The following is a 27,202-nucleotide window of genomic DNA, read 5'->3' as shown; positions in this document are numbered from 1 at the left end:
CGGTGCGGCGCCCTCCGGATGGCGCCAGCGCCCTCCTGAAGGCGGCGCCCCGGGCAAAAGTCCTGCTTGCCCGTGGCAAGATCCGCCACTGCATACCCCCTAGGAGTGGCCTGGAACACGTTACCCTAAGGGGATCCTGGAGTGCTGGGGAATATTGTGTGTGTGTGTATGTATGTATGTATGTATGTATGTATGTGTATATATATATTATATATATATATATATATGTGTTCAAAGTGGGCCGGTATACACTGGAATAGATTTCAAATGGTGATGCCACGGTCATAGGGACCGAAGGCCATCTCCACACAGCCGCTGCCCTGGGCTTCCTCCTCTTCACCGCTGCCGCCCATGTCCTCCGCCGCTGCCGCCCATGTCAACCAATCAGATTCCAGGTATTATCTTCTAGAAGGTGCTAGGTAAATGAGAAGTAGAAGCTGATTGGTTGCTATGGGCAACATCCCATCTTAAATTGAACTCCCACCTTAGTAAATTTACCCCCATGTTGCATAATGTGAATTTTGGCTCATTCCGTGTTGCATAATATGAATTTTGGCTCATGCTGTGTTGCATAATGTGAATTTTGGCTCATGCAGTGTGGCATAATGTGTAAGGGGCACTAGTACTAGATGGTATAAGGGGTCCTACTATTGTGGTGCATAATGTGTATAAGGGGTATATGATGTGGTACACTACACTTAAGGACATGCCCCCTTTTGAGTGGCTACACCTCATTTTCCCTGAGTGCATGCGCCTTCGGCGCGCACATAATTGCAACCTTCACTTTTCTATACCCCCACTTCACAATTTCCACTATGACCACTATATATAATATATGTGTGTGTGTGTGTGTGTGTGTGTGTGTCTCTTCTACTGGTGGGATGTCTTGAGAAAGGTTACGTTAAGTTTTTGTCTGCATTGGTGACGTGAGTAAATAAAACCTGCTGAAAAGTCCCTGGTGAGTGCACCTCTTCTTATTGGAATGGATATATATTATGGTATACTGGGCTAGCATTTTTTGTGCATATATATATATATTATAGGCCCTACTGTATGGCATAATGTGTATAAGCGGTGCTACTGTGTAGCGTAACGTGAAACAACGGACATAACTGTGCTGTGTAATGTTAGTAAGGAATGCTTCTGAGTGGTGTAATTTGTATTTGAGGTCTATTGAGTGGCCACGCCCCCTTTTTGGCACATGCGCTTCGATATTTCAAATATGGGCGGGTGTGGGGCGCCAGTCCTTTACTTTGCCAGGGGCGCTCAGACCCCTAGATACACCTCTGGAAGCGTGCTTTGTGGAATTGTGAAGTAATAGGTAATGTGAGTAATGTTTAAAATTGAATTTTTACTCTGCATTTCAGATGTTGCCGTTGGAGATCCCAGAAGAGCGTCAGTCATCATTGAGCGCATGAAGGCCCATTTGGAGGGCATGCTATGTGAACGCGAAAATTTGAAAACATTTATATAAAAAAAAAGTTAAAAAAAAGTTAATTTAAAAAATGTTAAAAAAATGTTTAAAAAAAAAAAAAAAATTGCCATTATGCGATTGTTATGTTTTTAATGCTAAAAAATGAAAACATATTGCAAAGGAAAAATTGGTTACCTAACAACAACAACAAAAATACAAAAATACTTTAAACATTAGTCTTATTTATTACATACAAATTAGGTTACTTAGTAGGTTATATTGTAAAAAACAAATGTAAACACATACATTCACACAATAAACAAACACACAAAATTATGCGATTTACATTTATGTCAGGCACAGTTTACACATCTCTTGCACTTGCTTTAAAAAAAAACATGGTAATGTCCAATTAGGCCAACAAAGTGTTCTTGAGGTATTCTTTGCAGACTTAATTGGTCATGCACACAATCAATCAGTACACTAATTGGATTTTAAATTGAGAGACGCTTGTTGAGTTTGACTTGCAAGGTGTCATCTTAATTATTGGCAAAAAACATTGCTGTGCGTTTGTTTGCTAAAGCCTTAGCACATTTAAGAGGAATGTGTAAAACTAAGATGACATCGTATTTTTGCGAGGAAGTTTGTGCGTATACGTTGGATTCGCATTACTGCGTTGTAATATGGCATACGCCTACCTTGTGTAATACTGCGTACGAAATAGCAGAAATACGTTGGGGGCGGACGTTCGCAATTTTGCAACATTATCGCAAAATTGCGAATATGTTGTGCGAACGAAACACATAGCGACCAATTCGGAATGACCCCCATGGAGCGCAGCACTACCACTGTACCTCCGTTACTGAAGTCTTCTGCCGTCTGAAGTCTTCTTTTCTTCCAATACTCCCCCGACTTCTTTCTTCTGGCTTCTGTGAGGGGGGCGACGGCGTGGCTCCGGGATCAAGCAGCTAGGCGCACCAAGTGATCGAACCCTCTGGAGCTAATGGTGTCCAGTAGCCGAGAAGCAGAGCCTTGAAACTCACAGAAGTAGGTTCTGCTTCTCTCCCCTCACTTCCACGCTGCAGGGAGCCTGTAGCCAGCAGGTCTGCCTGAAAATAAAAAACCTTACATAAAGTCTTTCAGAGAAACTCAGGAGAGCTCCCCTAGTGTGTGACCCATCACTCCTGGGCACAAAGTCTAACTGAGGTCTGGAGGAGGGGCATAGAGGGAGGAGCCAGTTCACACCCAGTTTAAGTCTTTATAGTGTGCCCAGGCTCCTGCGGATCCGTCTATACCCCATGGTCCTTTTGGAGTCCCCAGCATCCTCTAGGACGTATGAGAAAGAACTTGAAACTTGATTCCTGGTATGCCAAATACTAACTGTCTTGATTGTGAACCAAGAGACTGTGTGATTGTTCTTACACTCAGGTTGCCTAACAGACAGGTGGGAAGGACCGTACCAAGTTTTGTTGACAGCACAATCCCAGTGAAAGTAGCCGAGAGACTTGGGTCCACGATTCCCAGTGCAGGAAAGTCGGTAGTCCGGAAGGAACTCATAAATGGAGTGAGATCGCAAAAGTATCACCAGAGAGTCTGTTCCGTGAAGACTGAGAGGCGGCACTGTTGAACACTACCAGAGCGTGCTAAAGGATTACAGAAGGACCAGTCGTTGTAATTGATTTGCTATGGACAAGATTTGTTTTGTTCTATTTTTCTTTTCTCTGTTTCCCGCTGACAAACATTTTTTTCAGGACATTCTATTTTTGCAAGGTTTTTCATGAGGAGTCGAGTGTGGGACTGAAACTGGTTCTGGAGGAAGGAGTGATTTCCTTATAGGATCCCAGGATTAGCCGATCAGTTTGTTAAAGCCAGAGAAAAATCAAAGATCTAGTAGTTACGGAGTTCGGAGGTAACGTGATAGGCTATTGTCTGAGGAATACTGTATTTTGTAGTTATTGTGACCCCATATTTGAAGATGAGAGCATCCAGAGATGTCAGTCTAGCAATAAGGTGACAGACATCCCTTGAGTGAGTACCACTCACTAGTTGGTAAGATCTTAAACCAAACGGAATGTTGGATGTGCTCACAGGTACCTCTAAGACGAAAAGATGCAGGATTAGTGCCAGATTTTTTTTTAGAGTTAGCTGAGGTACTTGAATTACACGGAAGGGGGAGGGGACCGGTGGACAAAGATTATAATATAACTAGACCCCCTAGCCTTAAGATCCACCAGTACCATAGATAAATCCTTGGTATGTTTAAATCTCACCAATTTCAGGAAATTGGGAGGTAATCAGGAACAATCAGACAATGGCTATTCACACATAGCAGATAAAGAGCTCATTAATATATGTGGAAGAAAGGTTTATGAGTGGCTCTCCCCGAACTTCGAAGGTTTATGTTATCCAGGAAGGACACTACTTATAACCCTTGTTCAATGATGAAACAGACCTAGCAAATGTTCCAGAAATGGAAACAATGTTTAGGGAATGATAGGAATGTATACCATGAAAATTTTATATGTCACTTTCACAATTTGTTTGTGTTTTCTCCCTCTAACCAGCAGAACCTCAATCGAATCCGAACATCAGTGTACAAAGACGTAGGTACATGTATGTGTGAAATGTTAGTCCAAATCAGACATTATAGGCCAAAGCACTGTTCCAGCATACTCTATAGGTTGAATGTTGTCTCACACCCAACCAGTGGTCCCGTGACCGCCGAGTGCATATAGAGCATGTCTCGTCCTCCTCCCTGTCTTCCCCAAATATAGTCAAGTGTCTGATTTGCAAAATGACTACATACGTGTGTCTAGGTCACCGATTATTGTCTGAAATATTTTTCTTATGTTAATAATTTATGGCAGTTATTGTTTACTGCCAAAGGGTGGAATGTCGAAGTCAAAAATATTACATAGAGAGAACATACAGACTCCACACATTATGAGTCGCTATACTTGCAAATACTCACAGCGCGCACCGCAATATATGGTAACATATGCATTTACACAGACATGCCACAAAGATATATTCAACACATATTTCATACAGCACATAATTTGAACATATCAAGCGCCAGAAATCATAATGTTTTAAATTATATAATGGAGTAATGTCATGTATGTGTATTATTGAAACGGAGCAAGATGGACATGTCGTGCTTGGTGTCACAGTTACCATATTAATGTGTAGATTAATTTGATGCTTGTTATTAAGTTGTAGCACACTGCCATTAGTAGATATGATTAAATGTATGAAAGCTAAAGTCACTCTTATTAGAACAATGGATTTCCTGGAAGAAAGCATGCCTGACCAGAGGCTATCTCCTGTAATTACACCATCAAGGCTGGAAGTTGCTTGCATATGAACTGACCAGTGACTCATCATGAATGAGAAAGTTCCCTCCCCTAGACTAGTAACAAGAGATGTGTGCACTCCCTCAAAATACATAGTATATAGCTGATTGCAGACACACAAGAGCTCTCTGTTCTTTGTCCCAGATGATGGTGGAGATGATGTCTGTCCAGTGGCTGCATGATTTTACTGAGAGAGAGAGAGTGATATGGAGTAGAGACTTTATTTGAGCAAAATATTGTAATTGTATCGCTGGCCATGTATGTATTTGAATTAGTTTGTAATAACTGCTTACTGTGTAAATTGTAACCATGTAACTATATATATATATATATACTGTACATTGTGATATATTGAATACATATCCTTTTAATAACAAATATATACATCAATGAGATTTGTAACTCAGATAATGTGTGGGTGTATTGTTTTCTCTTATGGGATGTAGTGTTTTGCGATGTATAGCGCACATTCATAGCACATGGTAATAAGATGCGCAGGCGTCCACAGTATATATTAGAGCTGGCAATTTAAATATTTGTTAGAAAGCAAAATGTCTTTTACAAGACACACAGTCCCTGGACATGATTGGATAGGGACACACACACACACACACACACACACACACACACACACACACACACACACACAAACCCTGGGTGAAAGCACAGTATATGTAGGCAGGGTCCTCAGAGAGACACAGAAGCCAGAGCCAGCCACACAGCGCCCCTATAGCAACAGTAAAATTAAGCTGGGTCGCAAGAATAAAGCACCTAAGAAATGCTTACAGTGCCAACACTGCTCCCCACCCCCTCCCGCACTAAGACCCCCTGGCACCGCTGAGGAGACTGGAGTCCTTGAGGAGGAGCTGTGCTTCCCTGTGAGTGCTGCCTGATCAAGCTGCAGGGGAAAATGGCACTGGAGAACTGTGTGATCTGCTCTGAGTGAAGCCCGCCCCCTGTAATGGCTCGCGGCTTCCCGCATTTTTATACTGGCCCTGAGTTATAATTGTGCCCAACTAGGAGACTGAACCCGTTAGGATGTGCCAGTGTGAGTACAATAGGAGGCCCAGCGCGCCCCTCACTGCGTGCCCCGCCACAGCATGTGTGAGACTCCCCAGAGCGCAGTCTGTATCAGAGCTGAGGTCCTACCCTAATGCAGCCAATTCTGCCGGTGACCCGCTAACCGGGACGCCGTCGCCGTACTCACCACTCTTCTGTCTTCAGGCTCTGTTAGGGGGTGGCGGCGTGCTGCGGGAGGGTACGCTGCACCATGGTGTGGATTGCAAATGGCTCCCTCAGGATCTCAGTGTTCTGTCAGCAGAGAAACAGGACCATTAACTCTAAGGACGTTGAGCCGTTCTCTTCCCTAAGTCCCACGAAGCAGTCAGGCTGTTGCCTAAAGAGCCCTGACTGAATATAACAAACTTTGAATATAAATGTAGAAAACTCTTCAGGAGCTCTCCAAAGCGTGACCGGCTCCTCCAGGCACATTTTCTAAACTGAGTCTGGTAGGAGGGGTATAGAGGGAGGAGCAGGCCACACTATTGGTTTTCTTAAAGTGCCCATGGCTCCTAGTGGACCTACCTATGCCCCATGGTACTAATGTGGACCCCAGTATACTCTAGGACATAAGAGAAACTGTTGTAAGCAAAAATTGCAGCAGCAGCTAAGAAAACTATTTTGTCACATTGGGTTTCCTCTGGCACTTTGGGGATAATTCCGACCCGATCGCACGCTGTGCTTCTTCGCAGCCGTGCGATCGGGTCGGAACTGTGCATGCGTGACGGCCACATTGCGCAGGCAGAAGATTGACAGGAGGAAGGCGGATCTGGGCGACCGCAAGAAGATTGACAGGAGGAAGGCGGATTTGGGCGTCAACTCAACGTTTTCGGGGCGTGGAGACCCAAACGCAGGCGTGTTGAGGTGTCCTGCTATGCTGAAGTGATCGCACAGGGTAAGTAAGTCTTACCCTAGTCTAGTTCTGCACAAAACTTGTTTTGCATAGCAGGGCTGCACAAGCGATCGCAGCCTTGCTATGCAAAAATACACTCCCCCATAGGCAGCGTCTAGTTGATTGCACGGGCTGCAAAAAGTGGCAGCGTGCAATCAACTCAGAATGAGGGCCTTTGTCTCTGACTTTACTTATGCCTAGAATAGAACACTTGTTTCACATGGACTGGTTAGAAACATCTATCAATAAAGATAATAAAGCAGAGACATTTTTTAGTATATGGTTGCCTTTTATATATATACTCTACCCCCGCCTAGGAAGGATACCCTCCGATCTGCGATAAAGTTAACGTCATGGTATAATTTGGAGACCTTGCAATTAGGACCCCCTACTTTCTGATTCTATGTGAGCGACATACAACGTTTACATGCTGTACTGTTTTGCCACTTTATTTGTATATGTGTAACCACCTAATTCTTAATGTTTCTGCTTTCTCAATTCACTCTCCTGCTTGATTATATGTTATGTATTGTATTCACTTGATTTCTGGCTACTGTATTTACAGTTCTATAATAAAAAATGATTAAAAAAAACAAAAAACATATAGTAAAACATACAGAAACATAGATGTGATGGCAGATAAGAACCACATGACCATCCAGTCTGCCCGTTTGGGTATTAGGGTTAGGGATTGGGTATTAGGAGATATGGTATGAGGGATAGGGTATTAGGGTTATGGATTGAGTTAGGGGTTAAGGTAGGAGGGATAGGGTATTAGGCTTAGGGATTGGGTTAGGGGTTATGGTAGGAGGGATAGGGTATTAGGGTTAGGGATTGGGTTAGGGGTTATGGTAGGAGGGATAGGGTATTAGGGTTAGGGATTGGGTATTAGGAGATATGGTATGAGGGATAGGGTATTAGGGTTAGGGATTGGGTTAGGGGTTATGGTAGGAGGGATAGGGTATTGGGGATTAGGGTTATGGTATGAGGGACAGGGTATTAGGGTTGTTTTAGCGGTTTGGGTTAGGGGTGAGGGAGTTAGTTAGTTTGGGGAATGGGGTCAGGTGTTGCTTTTATGGCTTTATCGATGTCACACATGATAAGAAGAAGCATCCGCTCTGCCCTTCTGAGAGCACAGAGAGTGCCCTGAGAGGCTGGAGCAGCATCGCCAGGCCCCTACCCAAACTTTATTATGGTGCTTGGCAATGCCTGATTCACTTCCCAGCATTCAGGCATGTGACACTGGGACAAAATAAGATCACCTCAATCTGCAAAGCTCCACCCATTTTGGGTAAAATATTGCTTTTTTAGGGTGTTAAAATTGGGGCAGCTGGGAGATACGCTATTCTGTCCCTGCCTACCCCTATACACAGTCACATTATGAAATACAAATATTTGCCTGTATGGCTGCTGCTGCTGTCTGTGCTATGACATCATGACTGTCCAATTACACAATGAATGGAATGCCAGGGCAGAACACTGGGCTTTATCCTGTTATCTGGTCCCCAGTAGTACAGGACGGAGGCTCTGGAGTTGGAGTTGTGCTATAATTACTGAGAGTATTTTTAATTTCTTTATATAAATAACTTATTACGTTTTATTAGGTATTATTTTTATATTTTATTATATTATTATATCGTAAGTAAAGCGAGAAGAGCGAGGAGTGAGGCGGGAGGGAGCAGCCATGGGCTGCATCCCATGTAACAGGTGCTGGATATTCTTCTGGCGTAAGGTAAGTGTGCTTTTATTTTTATTTGTACTTTGTTGTTTGCACAATTAGGGTTTTTCCTGGATTTTATAAGGGACGGGGCTCACCTGAAAGTGGGCGTGTCAGGGCATACAAGGCGGTTTTGTCCCAATTTGGTAGGCCTAAATGTAAGGAGGCGTCTCTGCCCAAATCTCACTAAGCTAAGGGGTTATTTACTATTATTTATAATATTGCCGGTTCTCAATGGCCGCAAATCGTAGGTGTTATATATGAGCTTATACAATATAATATATGCAGTGCTCCGAGGAAATTACCCTTAGCAGCTCCCAAAAGGCGATGTCTCACACCCCTAATACAGTACTCAAATAATGGTTAGATGGGTGCACTCCAGGGTACAATGCCAGTGTTCATATAATGTCCTTAGTTGTCTGTCCCACCATGTCCAATGAGTCAGCAAACTGTAGGCTGGGTGATCTTTAGTATAAGTTTATAAATGGGTAATGTCTCCAATTCGTGATGTATGTCCAAATGTTGTCCCTTAATGGGTGTATGTGGCTGTTTATGGGTCCTCCTTACTGCCACTGAAATAGTCCCCATGCAGGGTGACACGTGTTTGGCACGTTGCTGAAATGGTTTTTCTAGTCAAGTGGGTTTAACATGCGGCCCTTCAGCTGCAGTGGAACCACACATCCCAGCATGCCCCACTACAATGCTGCTATTAGGGAATGCTAAAACTGCAGCAGGGCATGCTGGGATTTGCAGTCCCACAACAGCCGGAGAGACCCACGTTGACCATACCTATTAGTCTATCAAATCCTCACCTCATGTACCTGTAACCCACTCCATGCAAGTGCTGTTTAATACATTCGGGTGGTATAATTGTATCTTGTAATGCGATCCTCTGTGCTAATATCGTGAACATATTACACTGCAAATGCAATTGTTGATAAATAGACCTTATTATACATAAATCACTGATCACGTCTTGTGAGGGCGGCCTCAGAGGATGGTAAAGGTGGAAGTCTGACTAGAAGGGATGTTTGCAAATAACTGAACTTAATTATTACATAGTATTTTTATTTTATCTTTATTTAATTAAGATGAGGCCGAGGGATGAGCCCTTGTTATTGGAGAATGAGGAGATTCCGTTACCCTCGTTGATGCAGGCACACCCAGTACCTGCGGAGAGGGAGACGCCATCATTACCCCCAGCATCCCAGGCACAGCAGGTACCACCACCACCCCGGGAGAGGAAGGCACCAGCCCGGGACGGGATAGCACCACCGCCACCCCGGGAGAGAAAGGCCCCACCTCCACCCCGGGAGAGGAAGGCACCACCGCCACCCCGGGAGAGGAAGGCACCACCGCCACCCCAGGAGAGGAAGGCACCACCGCCACCCCGGGAGAGAAAGGCACCAGCCCGGGAGAGAATGGCACCACCGCCACCCCGGGAGAGGAAGGCACCACCGCCACCCCGGGAGAGGAAGGCACCACCGCCACCCCGGAAGAGGCAGGTGCCCCCACCATAAAACCATGTGTGCCTGATTTTACCACCAGAGGCATGCGCCCCCACCAATAACACCGGTGAGGCACGCACCCAAACACCATCAGGGAGGCATGCACCCCCACTATTACCATCAGGGAGGTATGCGCCCCCACAAACACCAGAGACGCATGTGCCCCAACTACCATCAGAGTGGCATGTGCCCCCACTACCATCAGAGTGTCATGTGCCCCCACAAACACCAGAGATGCATGTGCCCCCACTACCATCAGAGAGGCATGTACCACCATTGGAAAGGTGTTTGCAGACACATAATTTATTACCAACAAATACAAAAAATTTTTTATAAAAATGTTGTTGCATAAAGATATACTTTGTTTGTTTTATTTTCCCCAACTGGAGTGTCTATATGATGAATTAATATTTGGGGGATACTGTGTCCTTGGAAGCATCGTTAGATGGGTCAGATAAGTATATATTCATTATTTCCCAGCACGGGCACATACACAACTTTTATACTGGAAATCAAGATACATTTGGGGGGTTATAGGTAACCAGCCTTATAACAGATTGCCAGTTCTGTGATCTTAGAACCAATTATATAGCCCCCGTGGTGTGCTTTCATATAATATATAATTTCAACATATCTGTTAAATCACAAAAGTGACACTTAAAAAAGTAAAAGTACATTGAATGTAAGAAAAAGAACTCAGACAACTACACACGTGAGGTTCAGGTTCCAACGCAATACATTCTACAGATGACAGGTGGCAATGTATCATCAATACGGACGGATGCAACCTGTGAGGATCTGCCACAATACATATGAGAAAGTTTTGAAGGAAAGGGAAAGAATTGGACTGGGGGTGGCGCACTAGAACAAATTAATTACACGAATAAAATGTAACTTTTATTATCATATAAATTAAAAAAGCCAATAACTGTGAAATATTAAAACAAAAACATACAAGTGCAAGACATAGTGCAACATATATTTAAAAAGACACACTCCTTTGATCCAATGTGTTGTGCAATGTCATATATAATCTATATAATTATCTTATGTTCTATGACCTTATACATGAATTGAGTTGGTGTAGTCAGGAATAGATCCTAATAATCCTGAATATATAAAGTGCGGGCCTCAAGTAAGTATCCTACAAATGGTAGAGTATTCTAAATAATAAAATAAATTGGGATTTTATATGAATCACAAAAATTAGTAAGTATGTTGTGACATATCTCCCTGTACCTAAGGAAATAGCGTTTCCAAGTTCTGTGGTCAAATAATTATATCTGATAGGTTGTTCCGGAGGTAAGCCTATTATAGCCAATATTCAAAATATATTGTTCGTTAGAGCATAAATATATTGTTGTACATATGGTGACAATTAGCGTTCTCAGTCTATGCTGTCAACGTCTAAAACTTTTTGTCCCTTTGGCTGTCAGCCTCCTATGTGTCTGCTGTCAACGTCTGGAGTTTTCAACCTTTGGCTGTCAACCTCATATGTATAAACTAGCAATGAGCGTTCTCAGTCTATGCTGTCAACGCCTGAATGAATATAACTGCTATCTCCCATTCTTGTAAGAAGTCCTTTCCTTTACCAATCTTGGAGGATAGGCAGTAACGTTAGTACCATGTAAAGTGGTACAGCGGATTATATCCAGATTTGGTATCTTCATACGGAGAATAAAATAAAAATACAATAAAAAATATAAGAGATAGAGGGAACCCTCCAAACAATCCAATAAATTTTTCGGGATCAAAGGTACATGTGTACTCTTTATCTATTGCTTATCCATTTATTTATTATTTATTATTTTTTATTTTTCTCTTTTGGATCCTCAAGATTTAATCTAGACAGAAGAAAACCATTATACACATTTGTACTTATCAAAAGGTAGGATAATGAGAATCTGGGGGGGGGGGGGGGGGGGGAGAAAAAGAAGAAAAAAAGAAAAAGAAAGAAAAAAGATACCTATAAGTTGAACAAATAATCAGTATATGATGATGATAATAGTGTGTTGATTAACAATTCTTAATATGTGGGACTCAATCACTGATACACTAGAACAATATGGATAATGAGGGACACACCACCTTGGTTCTTAAGACACTATTACAGATATGAGGGATGAGGAAATAACTGCATTTGATGCGATATATCTCCATAAAAAACATATGTTATATTCATTGGGATCTGGAATGATATCATTCCCAGTCCAAATGAATGGTAATATCTATGTCTGAGGGACACCGATTCATAGTACCATAACACGACACGTTTTAAAAAATTTATATATCCACCTGGGACAAATATATCGTGCAGGTGGGATATAATACACCATTATAATTATAAACATAATAAAGGATCAAGTTCAATTTATAAGGGCACTCTCATGGTAATATACGATTATCATGATTTATAGGAATTCACTCTATAGCACTGTTTATATATCACTTATATCACAAAATATAAACAGGTTCACAGTAGCTATAGAATGGCTACCAATCAACAGAAATTCACTTAATCGCTTATTAATATAGGTTTGTCACACTAATGAATGTATGACATTAGTAATCAATTCATTAGTATTGAATTTATTATATTTTTATATTTTTGTTATAAACAAAAAATTTTTTATTTATTTATTCATATTCACTTTTATCATTAATTATTATTTATTCTTTTATCAGTATAAAAAATCTCTATTTTTGTAATTATGCACGTCACATTTCACATACATCACACGAGATTCAATCATATTTCATTTTATTATTTTTATTATCACATGTTCACGGTGATTTTAATTTGCAGTGGTTGATTTACAAATTTGGGCAGGTTTTTCACGTCTATTTCTATCAAATATATAACTATTGGACAGGTCCTATAAATAATGTGGAGTTTCTCATTAATGAAATAAGAATTATTAAAATAGTATTAGGAAGAAACAACTGATATCAGAATAACCCCTCTACAAGATAGTATTAACCCAGCTACAAGATAGTATTTACTCAATCCAGTAATGTTAACAGGAGAAAGGAGTCCACAGGAGGAGACAACTAGTTAACATAAATCTTTCTCCCAGGTGTATGTAGTAGAAGGACCATGATTGGCCCGCTTGAACCACGTGATCGCACCCACTATGACACTAGATCCCGAATTGAGGGAGCCGCACCATGATAGGATACTGAGGTCATGTGACCAAAATACAGTGCCGCGATTGGTGCGGCCAAACAAAGATAGTCAGATCGATGGAAGCATTCTGGTTAGCCCTGACGAAACCAACTGTGAAACGCGCGTTGGCGTCTTTCACATTCCGCTCCATGTGTTTAATTCAATGTGCATGTTAAAATATGGTGTTAGTCAGTATTAGGAGGAAAGAAAAGTGCGGACCTTAATTTACAAGGGACAGTATTTGCAGGCTAATGTGTTAACTGTAGTAAGACAGGCTATGACATAAGAGCTCATTTAGGTTAATACAAAACATGTGCTATTTCTCTTAAAAATATCGAGGAGTTGTACCAGTTGCTCAAATCAATGTCAGCTCAGCTACAGCCAGATTACAGAGATAGAAAAAAGGCAGTGCAGCCTGAGAGAAAGCAACATTGTAATAGAAGTGTAGTGATCAGTGTATGTATCAATTTAGAGACTACACACAGGATATCTATGTTCAATTAAGCTTATGCAGCTACAGCCAGATCACAGAGATAGAAAAAGGCAGTGCAGCTTGAGAGAAAGCAACATTGTAACAGAAGTGTTGTGATCAGTGTATGTATCAGTTTACAGGCTACACACAGGATATCTATGTTCAATTAAGCTTATGCAGCTACAGCCAGATCACAGAGATAGAAAAAGGCAGCGCAGCTTGAGAGAAAGCAACATTGTAACAGAAGTGTAGTGATCAGCGTGTGTGTTAGTTTGCAGGCTACACACAGGATATCTATGTTCAATCAAACTTATGAAAGTGAGGAGACACTAGCTGTTATTACATGTATATTTACAACTCAATCACTTATATAAATTATTGTTTTTCATTACATGAGAGCCACTCTTTGAAATTAGTAATATCATAAAGGCCATTTAAATAAGGGGCAAGTATTTAGCATTCTACTTTAAATAAGACCTGGCCCAGTAGTAAGTGAGTAGTGGTTCTGGTGATTTAAAACATAGAACATCTTTTTGCTGGCTATATGTTATGTGAATACAGCGGCTGTTTATATTGTAGCGCAATTTGAATAAAAGGAATACTTCTAATATATAATGTTTTCTGACAGCGGGTGACTAGCTGATTTCAAATAATATAGAAAGTTATGAGATTCCTGTATGCAGCCTAATATTTGAAGGGTGCACCTGTCTATACACCATATACAGCAATTTAAGTTTGCTATGATTTATAAGGTGTAAAATACTAATATAGATATCGAGCATATATTTATACAGGTGATCTTCTGATAGTGACTCATAAGTGAAACACCTATTTACAAATGACATAGAGGCTGTATAATGGTGAATGATATACAACAGAGATTATCTTCTGATTGATATAAATCCACTACAATACTTACATACATCTGTGATCTTTATAAGAAAGTTTTCACACTTACAGCAATTCAATCTGCTCCCTTGTAATGGGATTAGCTGTACTAAAGGCTTAGCGTTTCCTAGAACTATACTAATAAGACGTTGACAGCAGGAGACTGAGAACGTCTGGCAAATAGGTTCAGCACATATGGGGCTGGCAGCTTAATGTTAAAATTTCAGGCGTTGACAGCATAGACTGAGAACGCTTATTGCCAGTCCATATACACGAGATTAGTAGCCTAAGGTTAAATCTTATGCGTTGACAGCATAGACTGAGAACGCTTATTGCCAATATATACATAGGAGGTTGGCAGCCAGAGATGTTGATAGCAGGAGACTGATAACGTCTGGAAGACAGGTTCAGCATATATGGGGCTGGCAGCTAAATGTTCAAATTTCAGGCGTTGACAGCATAGACTGAGAACGCTTATTGCCAGCTCATACATACGAGTTTAAACCTCAGGCGTTGACAGCATAGACTGAGAACGCTCATTGCTAGTTTATACATATGAGGTTGACAGCCAAAGGTTGAAAACTCCAGACGTTGACAGCAGACACATAGGAGGCTGACAGCCAAAGGGACAAAAAGTTTTAGACGTTGACAGCATAGACTGAGAACGCTAATTGTCACCATATGTACAACAATATATTTATGCTCTAACGAATATTTTGAATATTGGCTATAATAGGCTTACCTCCGGAACAACCTATCAGATATAATTATTTGACCACAGAACTTGGAAACGCTATTTCCTTAGGTACAGGGAGATATGTCACAACATACTTACTAATTTTTGTGATTCATATAAAATCCCAATTTATTTTATTATTTAGAATACTCTACCATTTGTAGGATACTTACTTGAGGCCCGCACTTTATATATTCAGGATTATTAGGATCTATTCCTGACTACACCAACTCAATTCATGTATAAGGTCATAGAACATAAGATAATTATATAGATTATATATGACATTGCACAACACATTGGATCAAAGGAGTGTGTCTTTTTAAATATATGTTGCACTATGTCTTGCACTTGTATGTTTTTGTTTTAATATTTCACAGTTATTGGCTTTTTTAATTTATATGATAATAAAAGTTACATTTTATTCGTGTAATTAATTTGTTCTAGTGCGCCACCCCCAGTCCAATTCTTTCCCTTTCCTTCAAAACTTTCTCATATGTTGGCAACAATATATGGTGTGGCAGCACCCCCACAATTGGTGACCAGATATATGGTGGCACAATATTAAATGGGGTATCCTTTTGATAATTAACTCATTATTTAGTTCTAGTGCAGTAGTCCCTCCTCTGTCCCCTTCCCGTAAACTTATAAGTTTCTGCCACAATACAAACTGCAGACTATTGGGGGCAGTAGACTTTACCAGTTAGGCCTTGGGCCGCCCCATTTGGTAAAACACCTCTGCACATGTTAGTAAGAAGAGACGCATGGTACACTTCCTCCAGGTGACTCAGGACATACCTCCTAACATAAGCTGTGCACACAAACACTGGGAGTGGCCTCTGGGTACTTGGTCATGCATCACGCCTCTGTGTTTCGCAGCTGTCAGCGCCAAGAGATGCCATTCTGGTCTGTCTGACACCCTGCCGGCAGTCTGTTGTGTTCCTGGGAATCAGACGTACAACAAATGTTACTGACCAGGAATGATGTACGTATATCATCTACCTCCTGCACTATAAATGGAACACAGCTGGAATGCAACCTTAATAGGCCTACTTCCACATGCCATCCCATCAAATGCATGGGTGCCAAGTTCCTGGCCTGGACACAAGTTGGCTAAGTCACAACGCTTGTTGGAGTCATGGTATAATATTATACTTACATACCAGTTACCTGTTTTTAAAAAAAATGACAAATTTCCAAATGCATTTCCTAATTTCTATTAATTGATACTGATGGGACAGAACCAGAGGTCTCATCTGTCTCTTGTCCTGCAATGTCACATGGAATTGTGGAAGCAGCCTCTCATTCTCCCAAATTATTATTGCACCCTTGCCATATTTGCCCAGTGTGTCGTTACAAGGGGGGGGTGGGCCACTCAAAGGTGTCACCCTAACATTGAGTGACACCAAAATGCCGACTCCTCCACAGTAACAGGAGCCGGGTGCTGCAGAGTGACACTAACCTGCAGCACTCTGACACAATTCCTGGGCTCAGTACTCAGAAGCGGCCTCTAGGATGTCTCCAATCATTATAGGGCCTATTTATGACACACAACTCCTCCCGAATCATCATGTGACAGCAGCAGTTTCCGTGTGATTTTATTATCACTGCTATTTATCACTAGCTGAATGCAGGCCATAACATATGTGCAGGGGCGTATCTACCTATTGGCCAGGATGGCACTCGCCAGGGGCGCCAGCCGAGGGGGGGGGCGCCGCCCGGCGGTGCCACCCGCGGCCAGTAGGTAGAATTAATATTAAGCAGCTGTCCACTCCAGCCCCCCAAGGTGTGTCACCCCCCGCCCCGGTAGTTTGTCACGCCAAACTGACACCTGGTTGCATTGAAGACCATAGCAGGCAGCCGCAGCAGCGGCAGTCACTAATTGGACGCGGCGGCGGGGTCCGACACAGCGCTACAATCCGGAAACTACATAAACTACAGCTCCCAGCAGCCTTTGCTGCCGGGAGGTCACTGCAGCAAGGTCCGCGGGTAAGGTGTAGTTTCTTGATTGTAGCGCGGTGTCAGACCCCGGCGCCAATTACTGTGACAGCGGCTGCCTGCTATGGTCGATCCTGGACGTCAGTGCTGGTGAGGGACTAACGGGGGAGGGGGGGAAGTGCTCTGGGCTACAAATATATAAAAAATGTATAATAATATATGTATATATACAGGGGCGTATCTACCTATTGGCCAGGATGGCACTCGCAAGGGGCGCCAGCCGAGGGGGGGGCGCCGCCCGGCGGTGCCACCCGCGGCCAGTAGGTAGAATTAATATTAAGCAGCTGTCCACTCCAGCCCCCCAAGGTGTGTCACCCCCCGCCCCGGTAGTTTGTCACGCCAAACTGACACCTGGTTGCATTGAAGACCATAGCAGGCAGCCGCAGCAGCGGCAGTCACTAATTGGACGCGGCGGCGGGGTCCGACACAGCGCTACAATCCGGAAACTACATAAACTACAGCTCCCAGCAGCCTTTGCTGCCGGGAGGTCACTGCAGCAAGGTCCGCGGGTAAGGTGTAGTTTCTTGATTGTAGCGCGGTGTCAGACCCCGGCGCCAATTACTGTGACAGCGGCTGCCTGCTATGGTCGATCCTGGACGTCAGTGCTGGTGAGGGACTAACGGGGGAGGGGGGGAAGTGCTCTGGGCTACAAATATATAAAAAATGTATAATAATATATGTATATATACACGTATGTGTGTATATGTATGTATACGTGTATATATGTGTGTGTGTGTACACACACACACCTGCGTTCCGGCACTCAGTTGATCCAACCAAGGAACTTGCTTGCTCCGGTGCCCTCCACAGAAGACACACGCCTCATATAGACAGCAAAACGAGGCGGCACTCGGAGTCAGTGTAAACAAATATAACATGTATTAAGAATGAATGTCAATGTTTCGGGGAAGATGGGGAGTTGGTCCCCGAAACGTTGACATTTATTCTTAATACACGTTATATTTGTTTACAATGACTCCAAGTGCCGCCTCGTTTTGCTGTGTGTATATATATATATATATATATATATAATCGCAGGGTGGTGGCGGCACTCATCAGACTTGCACAGGGTCCTTAAGGCAGTGTCCGTTTATTGACCATAAGGCCGTCATGTTTCGTGGATATACCACGGACACTGTGCAAGTCTGAAGAGTGCCGCCACCACCCTGCGATTATTTAGTGGCACTCAGAGACTCGAAAATAGTGAAATGTCTCAAGAGGGTTCTTTTATTAATTTATGTTTCGGGGTTTATTTCCCCTTCTTCAGGACCTGAAAGGAAGACCATCCCCAAAATGTAGATTAATGAAACCACCCTGTTGAGATATTTTACTATTTAGGAGTCTCCGAGTTCTGCCTGTTCATTCCTGCCTGCATATTTTGGGGCACATACCCCCTATGAGTGGCCTGGAACACGTTACCCTAAGGGGATCCTGGAGTGCTGGGGAATATTGTGTGTGTGTGTGTGTGTGTGTGTGTGTGTGTGTGTGTGTGTGTGTGTGTGTGTGTGTGTGTGTATGTATGTATGTATGTATGTGTATATATATATATATATATATATATATATATCCAACCAACGTGGCACTCCTGGTGGCTTAAATAACAGAACTCGCAGCCAAGCATTATTCATAATGCTTGGCTGCGAGTTCTGTTATTTAAGCCACCAGGAGTGCCACGTTGGTTGGATATATATGTGATTTGTTACCGAGGCACCCGGTGCAGTAAACCCGTCAATGGAGAGCCGGATCCTATGGACTATATATATATATATATATATATATATATATGTGTTCAAAGTGGGCCGGTATACACTGGAATAGATTTCAAATGGTGATGCCACGGTCATAGGGACCGAAGGCCATCTCCACCCAGCCGCTGCCCTGGGCTTCCTCCTCTTCACCGCTGCCGCCCATGTCCTCCGCCGCTGCCGCCCATGTCATCCTCCGCTACGCCATCCAGGGCCTTCTCCTGGTCACCACCACTGCCCAGGGCCTTCTCCTCACTGCCGCTGACTTCAGCCTTTGCACCGCCGCCGACCACAGCCCCATCAGCTGCTCAGGTACTGTCCCTCTGTCACTCTTTCTGTCCTTCTGTCACTCTCCCTGTCCCTGCTGTCTCTCTCTCTCTGTCCCTGCTGTCACTTTCTCTCTGTCACTCTCCCTGTCCCTGCTATCACTCTGTCTGTCACTGTCCCTGCTGTCTCTCTGTCACTGTCCCTGCTGTCACTGTCCCTGTAACTATGTCCCTGCTGTCACTCTCCCTGTCCCTGAACTTTGGATCATACTGTGTGGGGTAATGTGAATTTTGAATCATACTGTGTGGGGTGATGTGAATTTTGGATCATACTGTGTGTGGAAATGTGGATTTTGGGGGGTAATGTGGGTGGGATAATGTGAGTTTTGGCTCATACTGTGTGGGGTGATGTGAATTTTGGATCAAACTGTGTGCGGAAATGTGAATTTTGGGGGGTAATGTGGGTGGGGGTAATGTGAATTTTGGCACATACTGTGTGGGGTAATGTGAATTTTGGCTCAGTCTGTGTTGCATAATGGGAATTTTGGCTCATACCATGTGGTAAATTTACTAAGATGGGAGTTCTATTTAAGATGGGATGTTGCCCATAGCAACCAATCAGATTCCAGGTATTATCTTCTAGAAGGTGCTAGGTAAATGAGAAGTAGAAGCTGATTGGTTGCTATGGGCAACATCCCATCTTAAATTGAACTCCCACCTTAGTAAATTTACCCCCATGTTGCATAATGTGAATTTTGGCTCATTCCGTGTTGCATAATGTGAATTTTGGCTCATGCTGTGTTGCATAATGTGAATTTTGGCTCATGCAGTGTGGCATAATGTGTAAGGGGCACTAGTACTAGATGTATAAGGGGTCCTACTATTGTGGTGCATAATGTGTATAAGGGGTATATGATGTGGTACACTACACTTAAGGACATGCCCCCTTTTGAGTGGCTACACCTCATTTTCCCTGAGTGCATGCGCCTTCGGCGCGCACATAATTGCAACCTTCACTTTTCTATACCCCCACTTCACAATTTCCACTATGACCACTATATATAATATATGTGTGTGTGTGTGTGTGTGTGTGTGTGTGTGTGTGTCTCTTCTACTGGTGGGATGTCTTGAGAAAGGTTAAGTTAAGTTTTTGTCTGCATTGGTGACGTGAGTAAATAAAACCTGCTGAAAAGTCCCTGGTGAGTGCACCTCTTCTTATTGGAATGGATATATATTATGGTATACTGGGTTAGCATTTTTTGTGTATATATATATATATATATATTATAGGCCCTACTGTATGGCATAATGTGTATAAGCGGTGCTACTGTGTAGCGTAACGTGAAACAACGGACATAACTGTGCTGTGTAATGTTAGTAAGGAATGCTTCTGAGTGGTGTAATTTGTATTTGAGGTCTATTGAGTGGCCACGCCCCCTTTTTGGCACATGCGCTTCGATATTTCAAATATGGGCGGGTGTGGGGCGCCAGTCCTTTACTTTGCCAGGGGCGCTCAGACCCCTAGATACACCTCTGCATATGTGGCATACTGGAATGTTAGGAGACAACAGATTTTGGAAAGTTCCAAAAGCCTTTTGATTCTTATCAGTGAGTGGGGGAGTTTATGGCCCCAAAACCAGTTACTTGCAGACCCTGTGACATGTAAGGAGTTAGGACAGGAAGTGTAGGGGGTTTTAGTAGAAGGAACAAAGCAGAGTCTAGAATTCAGGGTGAGCTGAGGACTGAGGATGGAAGGCACAGGCTAAGTGTCCAGGAGAAACGCAGTCTGGGGACTGTGGAACAAGCATGGTACTCCACAGTCCCTGGCATTATAGAACAGCATGTAGGTGCTGCTAGGAAGAGCAAAAGATATCCAGATTTGCAGTGTGAGAGCCACAGTATGCAGAGTACAGTGGAAGGAACCAGGAACACAGGGGATCCCCATCTTCAGGGGTACCTAAGAAGCAGGACGGGAGGTGTGAGTCTGCGGGAGAGGACGACCTGGGTGAGTGGTAGGAACCACGTTCGGCGGAAGGTCCCCAGTAACGTGTCCATGAGAGATCCCGTTTAGATAGAGCCACTAGCGAATGGGGGAGAGCACACTGAAATGAATCTCAGTTTGCGGAAGCCGCAATACTGATTCCCAGAGACTGCGCTGGTATGTACTGTACTGTAATGCTGTCACATCACTGTAAATGCTGTTATTGCCAGTGAAGCAAATGAAAGGAGATGTAACCTGATGTAACCCATATGAATATTACCCTGAAGAGAGAACAAGAAGTTAAATGTTATTGTTGTGATAACCCTGTCTGAACTGTGAATAAACTGCGTGCTTATGTGATGAAACGGCCAGGCGTCCAATGCTTTTAAAATTACTTATGGACCTGCCGCTCCACGGCTATCACACATAGATATCACCTGCGCTCAGTTAAGTAACGTAATCCCCATTATTTACATGGAGGCCTCAGTCTAGTCCAATTTACCAAGTCCGAACAGCAAATTTAGGAGCTTTATCCCCACATAGCTATAACCTAAATAGTATTAAGGAGAATATATAGTATATACTATTAAGTAGAGATTCTTATCACATTTTCTATAAATGATCAGTAAAAATAGGATTTTAATTACCTACTGGTAAATCCTTTTCTCGTAGTCGGTAGAGGATGCTGGGGTCCACGTTAGTACCATGGGGTATAGGGGTCATTTCGAGTTAATCGTAGCCCTGCAAAATTTTGCAGGGCTACGATCATGTCCATAGACATGCGGGGGGGGACGCCCAGCACAGGGCTATCCCGCCTCGAATGTCAGTGTTGCCCCCCTCCCCCCAGCAGAAGTGCAAAAGCATCGCAAAGTGGCGATGCTTTTGCACTTTAGGAGTAGCTCCCGGCCAGCGCAGCTTTAGCATGCTGGCTGGGAGCTACTCATCGCTCCACGGCCCGCAGCGGCTGCGTGCGATGTCATGCAGTCACTGCGGCCCGCCACCCAAACGGTCTGGCCACGCCTGCGTTGGCCAGACCGCGCCTACGAAACGGCGGCCAAACGCGATAAACTGTAGCATGTTATCGGGTCAGAATGACCCCCATAGACGGGTCCACTAGGAGCCATTGGCCCTTTAAGAGTTTAATAATGTGGGCTGGCTCCTCCCTCTATGCCCCTCCTACCAGACTCAGTCTAGAAACTGTGCTCGAGGAGACGGACAACTTCGAGAGAAGGAAACTACACAGATAGTGGCGAAATTCATACCAGCTCACACAAACAAGGCAAACCAAGGTAACTAGCCTGAAAACTCAGCAACAGCTGAAACATTACCTAAACCAGTTAAAAAACGCAGTATTTAACTAAGAACAAAGCAGTACTGAACCAAGTAACCACTGCAGGACAATGAAGTGTTGGGTGGGTGCCCAGCATCCTCTACGGACTACGAGAAAAGGATTTACCGGTAGGTAATTAAAATCCTATATTCTTTTACGTCCTAGAGGATGCTGGGGTTCACATTAGTACCATGGGGATGTACCAAAGCTCCCAGAACGGGAGGGAGAGCGCAAAGGCCCCTGCAGAATTGATTGACCAAACTTGAGGTCCTCAGAGGCCAAAGTATCGAACTTGTAAAACTTAGCAAACGTGTACGACCCAGACCAAGTAGCCGCACGGCAGAGCTGCAAAGCCAAGACACCCCGGGCAGCCGCCCAGGTAGAACCCACCTTACAAGTAGAGTGGGCCTTAACAGATTTTGGACACGGCAATCCTGCCATAGAATATGCATGCTGGATAGTGAACCTGATCCAACGAGAAATCGTCTGCTTAGAAGCATGACACCCAATTTTCTTGGGATCATAAAGGACAGAGTCCGATTTTCTGTGACGAGCAGTCCTCTTCACATAGATCTTCAAAGCCCTCACAACATCCAAGGACTTTGATGCAATTGAGGAGTCAGTAGCCACTGGCACCACAATAGGTTGGTTGATATGAAAAGCCGACACAACCTTTGGAAGGAACTGCTGATGCGTCCTCAACTCAGCTCTTCTTCATGGAATATCAAGTAGGGGCTTTTCCAGGACAAAGCCCCCAACTCCGACACACGTCGTGCAGAAGCCAAGACAAACAATGTGACAGCCTTCCACGTGAGAAACTTGACCTCAGCCTCCTGTAAAGGCTCAAACCAATCCGATTGAAGGAAATGCAACTCCACGTCAAGATCCCAGGGTGCCGTCGGCGCCACAAAGGGAGGCTGGATGTGCAGAAGCCCTTTTAAAAATGTCTGTACTTCAGGGAGGGCAGCCAATTGTTTCTGGAAGAAAACGGATAAAGCCGAAATCTGGACTTTGTGGATCCCAACCGCAGGCCCATATCCACACCTGCTGGCAGGAAGAGGAGAAACCGTCCAAGTTGAAACTCCACCATAGGAAATTTCTTAGATTCACATCAAGACACATATTTTTTCCAAATTCGATGGTAATGTTTAGACGTTACTCCCTTCCTAGCCTGTGTCAGGGTAGGAATAACCTCGTTCAGAATACCCTTCCGAGCTAAGATCTGGCATTCAACCTCCATTCCGTCAAATGTAGCCGTGGTAAGTCTTGATAAGCGAACGGCACCAGTTGTATAAGATCCTCCCGAAGAGGAAGAGGCCTCGGATCTTCCAGCAGTAAATCCGCGTACCAAGCAGGAGATCCGCGTACCAAGCTCTCCTTGGCCAGTCCAGAGTAATGAGGATCGCCTGAACTCTTGTTCTTTTTACAAGCTTTAGAATTCTTGGAATGAGTGGAAGTGGAGGGAACACATACACTGACTTGAACACCCACGGTGTTACCAGGGCATCCACTGCCACTGCTTGAGGGTCTCTCGACCTGGAACAGTACCTCCAAATCTTCTTGTTGAGGCGGGAGGCCATCATGTCTATTTGAGGTACGCCCCAAAGACTTGTCACTTCTGCGAACACCTCGGGGTGTATTACCCACTCTCCCGGATGGAGATCGTGCCTGCTGAGGAAGTCCGCTTCCCAGTTGTCCACGCCCGGAATGAAGATTGCTGACAGCGCCACCACGTGCAATCCAGAGAAGGATTCTTGTCACCTCTGACATCGCAGCTCTGCTCTTCGTTCCACCCTGTCGGTTTATGTAGGCCACCGTCGTTACGTTGTCCGACTGCACTTGAATGGCCTGATCCTGCAGAAGGTGTGCTGCTTGTAGAAGACCGTTGGACACGGCTCTTAGTTCCAGGATGTTTAGTGGAAGAAGGAATTCCTGACTTGACCACCAGAGGAGCGAAATCCTTGCTTACGGCGACAGACGTATCCTCTGGTGCATGTGTAGATGAGATCCCGACCACTTGTCTAGGAGATCCAGTTGGAATGACAGAGCATGAAATGTTCCGTACTGTAGAGCCTCGTAAGAGGCCACCATCTTCCCCAGAAGGCGAATACACTGATGAACCGATACCCGGGCAGGCTTCAAGACATCCCAGACCATTGATTGTATCACCAACGCTTTCTCCACCGGCAGAAACACCTTCTGCACTTTCGTGTCGAGGATCATTCCCAGGAAAGAAAATCTCCTTGTCGGCTCCAAATGTGACTTTGGAAGGTTCAAGATCCAACCATGTTCCCTGAGCAGATGAGTCGTGAGAGCAATGAACTGCAACAACTTCTCCCTGGACGATGCCTTTATCAGCAGATCGTCAAGATATGGAATTATGTTCATTCCCTGTCTGCGGAGAGCCATCATCTCTGCCATCACCTTGGTGAACACCCTCAGCACCGTGGAGAGACCGAACGTCAGTGCCTGGAACTGATAGTGACTGTCCAACAGTGCAAATCGGAGATACGCCTGGTGCGGTGGCCAAATCGGAATGTGGAGGTACGCATCCTTGATATCCAGGGATACCAGAAACTCCCCCTCCTCTAGACCTGAGATCACTGCCCTAGAGACTCCATTTTGTAATTTGTTTCAAATAAGGTGGAACTGGAACAATGACCTCTGACTTTTCCAAATTTTTTATGGCTTCCAGCTGGATAGCCCTGTCTGTCAGTAAAGCTGGCAAGCCTGATTTGAAGCATCGGTGAGGCGGGAGATCTTGAAACTTCAGTCTGTACCCCTAGGACACAATATCCAGTACCCAGGGATCAAGGATTTTGAGGTACAAGAAGCAGGCTTCTGGTCCTGGGAACCTGCAGGTGCAGGTTTTTTGGATTTTGCACGACCACCTCTAAAGAAGGTGGTAGGAGGCTTGGACTTTTTCGTCTTAGCGGTCCGAAAGGACTGAGATGCAGATGAAGGAAAAAATTTATTCTTATAAGGCGGAGCTGAAAGAAGAAAAGGTGACTTACCCGCGGTTGCCCTGGAAATCCACGTATCCAACGCTTCCCCAAATAGAGCCTGACCTGTGTAGGGTAGGTTCTCCCCACTTCTCCTGGATTCCGCGTCGGCAGACCATTGGCGTAGCCAGAGTCCCCTGCGAGCTTAGACAGACATGGAAGATAACCTTGCATTCATTGTACCCAGGTCCTTCATGAATTCCACCATGAACCCCGCAGAATCCTGTATGTTACGTAAAAACAGTTCAATGTCACTTCTATCTAGTGTACCTAAGCCCTCTCGTAACGTACCTGACCACTTTACTATAGCTTTAGAAATCCATGCACAGGCAATAGTAGGCCTTAACGCCACCCCTGAAGCAGTGTATATGGATTTGAGCGTAGTGTCAATCTTACGGTCAGCCGGTTCCTTCAACGTGGTAGAGCCAGGGACAGGTAACACCACACCACCTTCTTTGACAGTCTGGAGAAAGATGCGTCAACTATGGGTGGGGTCTCCCAACTTTTCTTATCCTCTTCAGGATCTGGAAATTTTTCTCCGGATTTTCCCAGGATTTAACAAAGAGAGTGTTTAATTCTTTTGAAGCAGGGAAGGTTAGCGAGGCTTTCTTATTGTCTGTGAAGTAAGGCTCCTCAACCTGCTCAGGTGGTGAGTCAGTAATGTTTAACACATCTCTAATGGCCTCAATCATGAGCTGCATCCCCTTTGCGAGGGACGCCGCCGCCCTCAGCACATCCCCATCACCGTCTGCCGTGTCAGAGTCGGTATCCATGTCATCTTGCATAACCTGGGCAAGTGCACGTTTCTTTGGGTACACGCTAGGGGATTTGGAAGGAATAGGAATGGATCCTGACCAACCTGCCGTAGAACTCTTTAAAACCTGAGTTTTAGTCTCATTATGGGCTACCCTAATAGAGATCTGAGAGATCATACCCTTAATAGAAGTCAGCCATTCTGGCTCATTAATAGGAAACTGAGAAACCACATTACATTCCTGGGTACATGGAATGTACTCCTCTGCAGCATAAGACACAGAGTCCCTGGACATGGTTATGTGAGAAAACATACACCCACACTCACACAGGAAAATGTCAGACACAGTTTCCTCTCCAAGTACCTTCAGAGAAACACACAGCTTGGAGCCCGCACACACACAGCGCTCAATTAGGTAGGTATAACCCCCCTAGCGCTGACTGTGTACCCTTGATAGACTACACAGTAATACACAGCCTCCCCCAACCCTTCTACATCCCCCTGGTACCGCACAGGATAGCTGGAGTCGTGTGGAGGGACAGCACTCCCTGTCAGCGTCTCTGAAGCTGCATCTGCAGGGAGAAAAATGGCGCTGAACGCTGCTGGGTCCGCTCTGAGGAGAAGCTCTGCCCTCTGGAAATGGCGCCTCTTCCCGCACTTTCAAAGGATTATACTGGCCTGAGGATTCTGCTAGCAGCGTAACCGAGGTCCGATAGGCTTGATGACCAGTGTAGGGTATCTGCTCTGGCTCAAGGCGCCCTTCATAGCGCCGCACTATGTAGCGCTGAGCTCTCCGAAGCGCAGTTAGTAATGCGCTCATACCCTGTAGGCGCTATTCACACTGGCTCCTTTCTTGTCCGGGGAGCCGGTGACTCACTCGCCACCGGAATCTTCTGGCTCTGTTAGGGGGTGGCGGCA

The 27,202-nt window shown here is 44.3% G+C and overlaps 1 protein-coding gene and 1 long non-coding RNA gene across 2 annotated transcripts in view; one reads left to right on the top strand and one right to left on the bottom strand.

Moving 5' to 3' along the window:
- Positions 1 to 27,202, bottom strand: part of LOC134970207 (uncharacterized) — a 140,899-nt gene that overhangs the window by 75,294 nt on the left and 38,403 nt on the right. The window contains exon 2 of the long non-coding RNA XR_010189719.1: positions 16,007 to 16,150. This is a non-coding gene — a long non-coding RNA (uncharacterized LOC134970207). The remainder of the gene's footprint in view (positions 1 to 16,006; positions 16,151 to 27,202) is intronic.
- Positions 8,239 to 10,255, top strand: LOC134970204 (uncharacterized). The gene is made up of 2 exons (XM_063946219.1): positions 8,239 to 8,453; positions 9,530 to 10,255. The coding sequence occupies exons 1-2, from the start codon at positions 8,406 to 8,408 to the stop codon at positions 9,956 to 9,958; spliced, it is 477 nt and encodes a 158-aa protein (XP_063802289.1). The 5' UTR covers positions 8,239 to 8,405; the 3' UTR covers positions 9,959 to 10,255.

This window comes from Pseudophryne corroboree, chromosome 11 (genome assembly GCF_028390025.1).
Source record: "Pseudophryne corroboree isolate aPseCor3 chromosome 11, aPseCor3.hap2, whole genome shotgun sequence".
Taxonomy (NCBI): domain Eukaryota; kingdom Metazoa; phylum Chordata; class Amphibia; order Anura; family Myobatrachidae; genus Pseudophryne; species Pseudophryne corroboree.
Note: the sequence above shows the minus strand (reverse complement) of the source record. Positions and strands in the feature narration are given on the sequence as shown.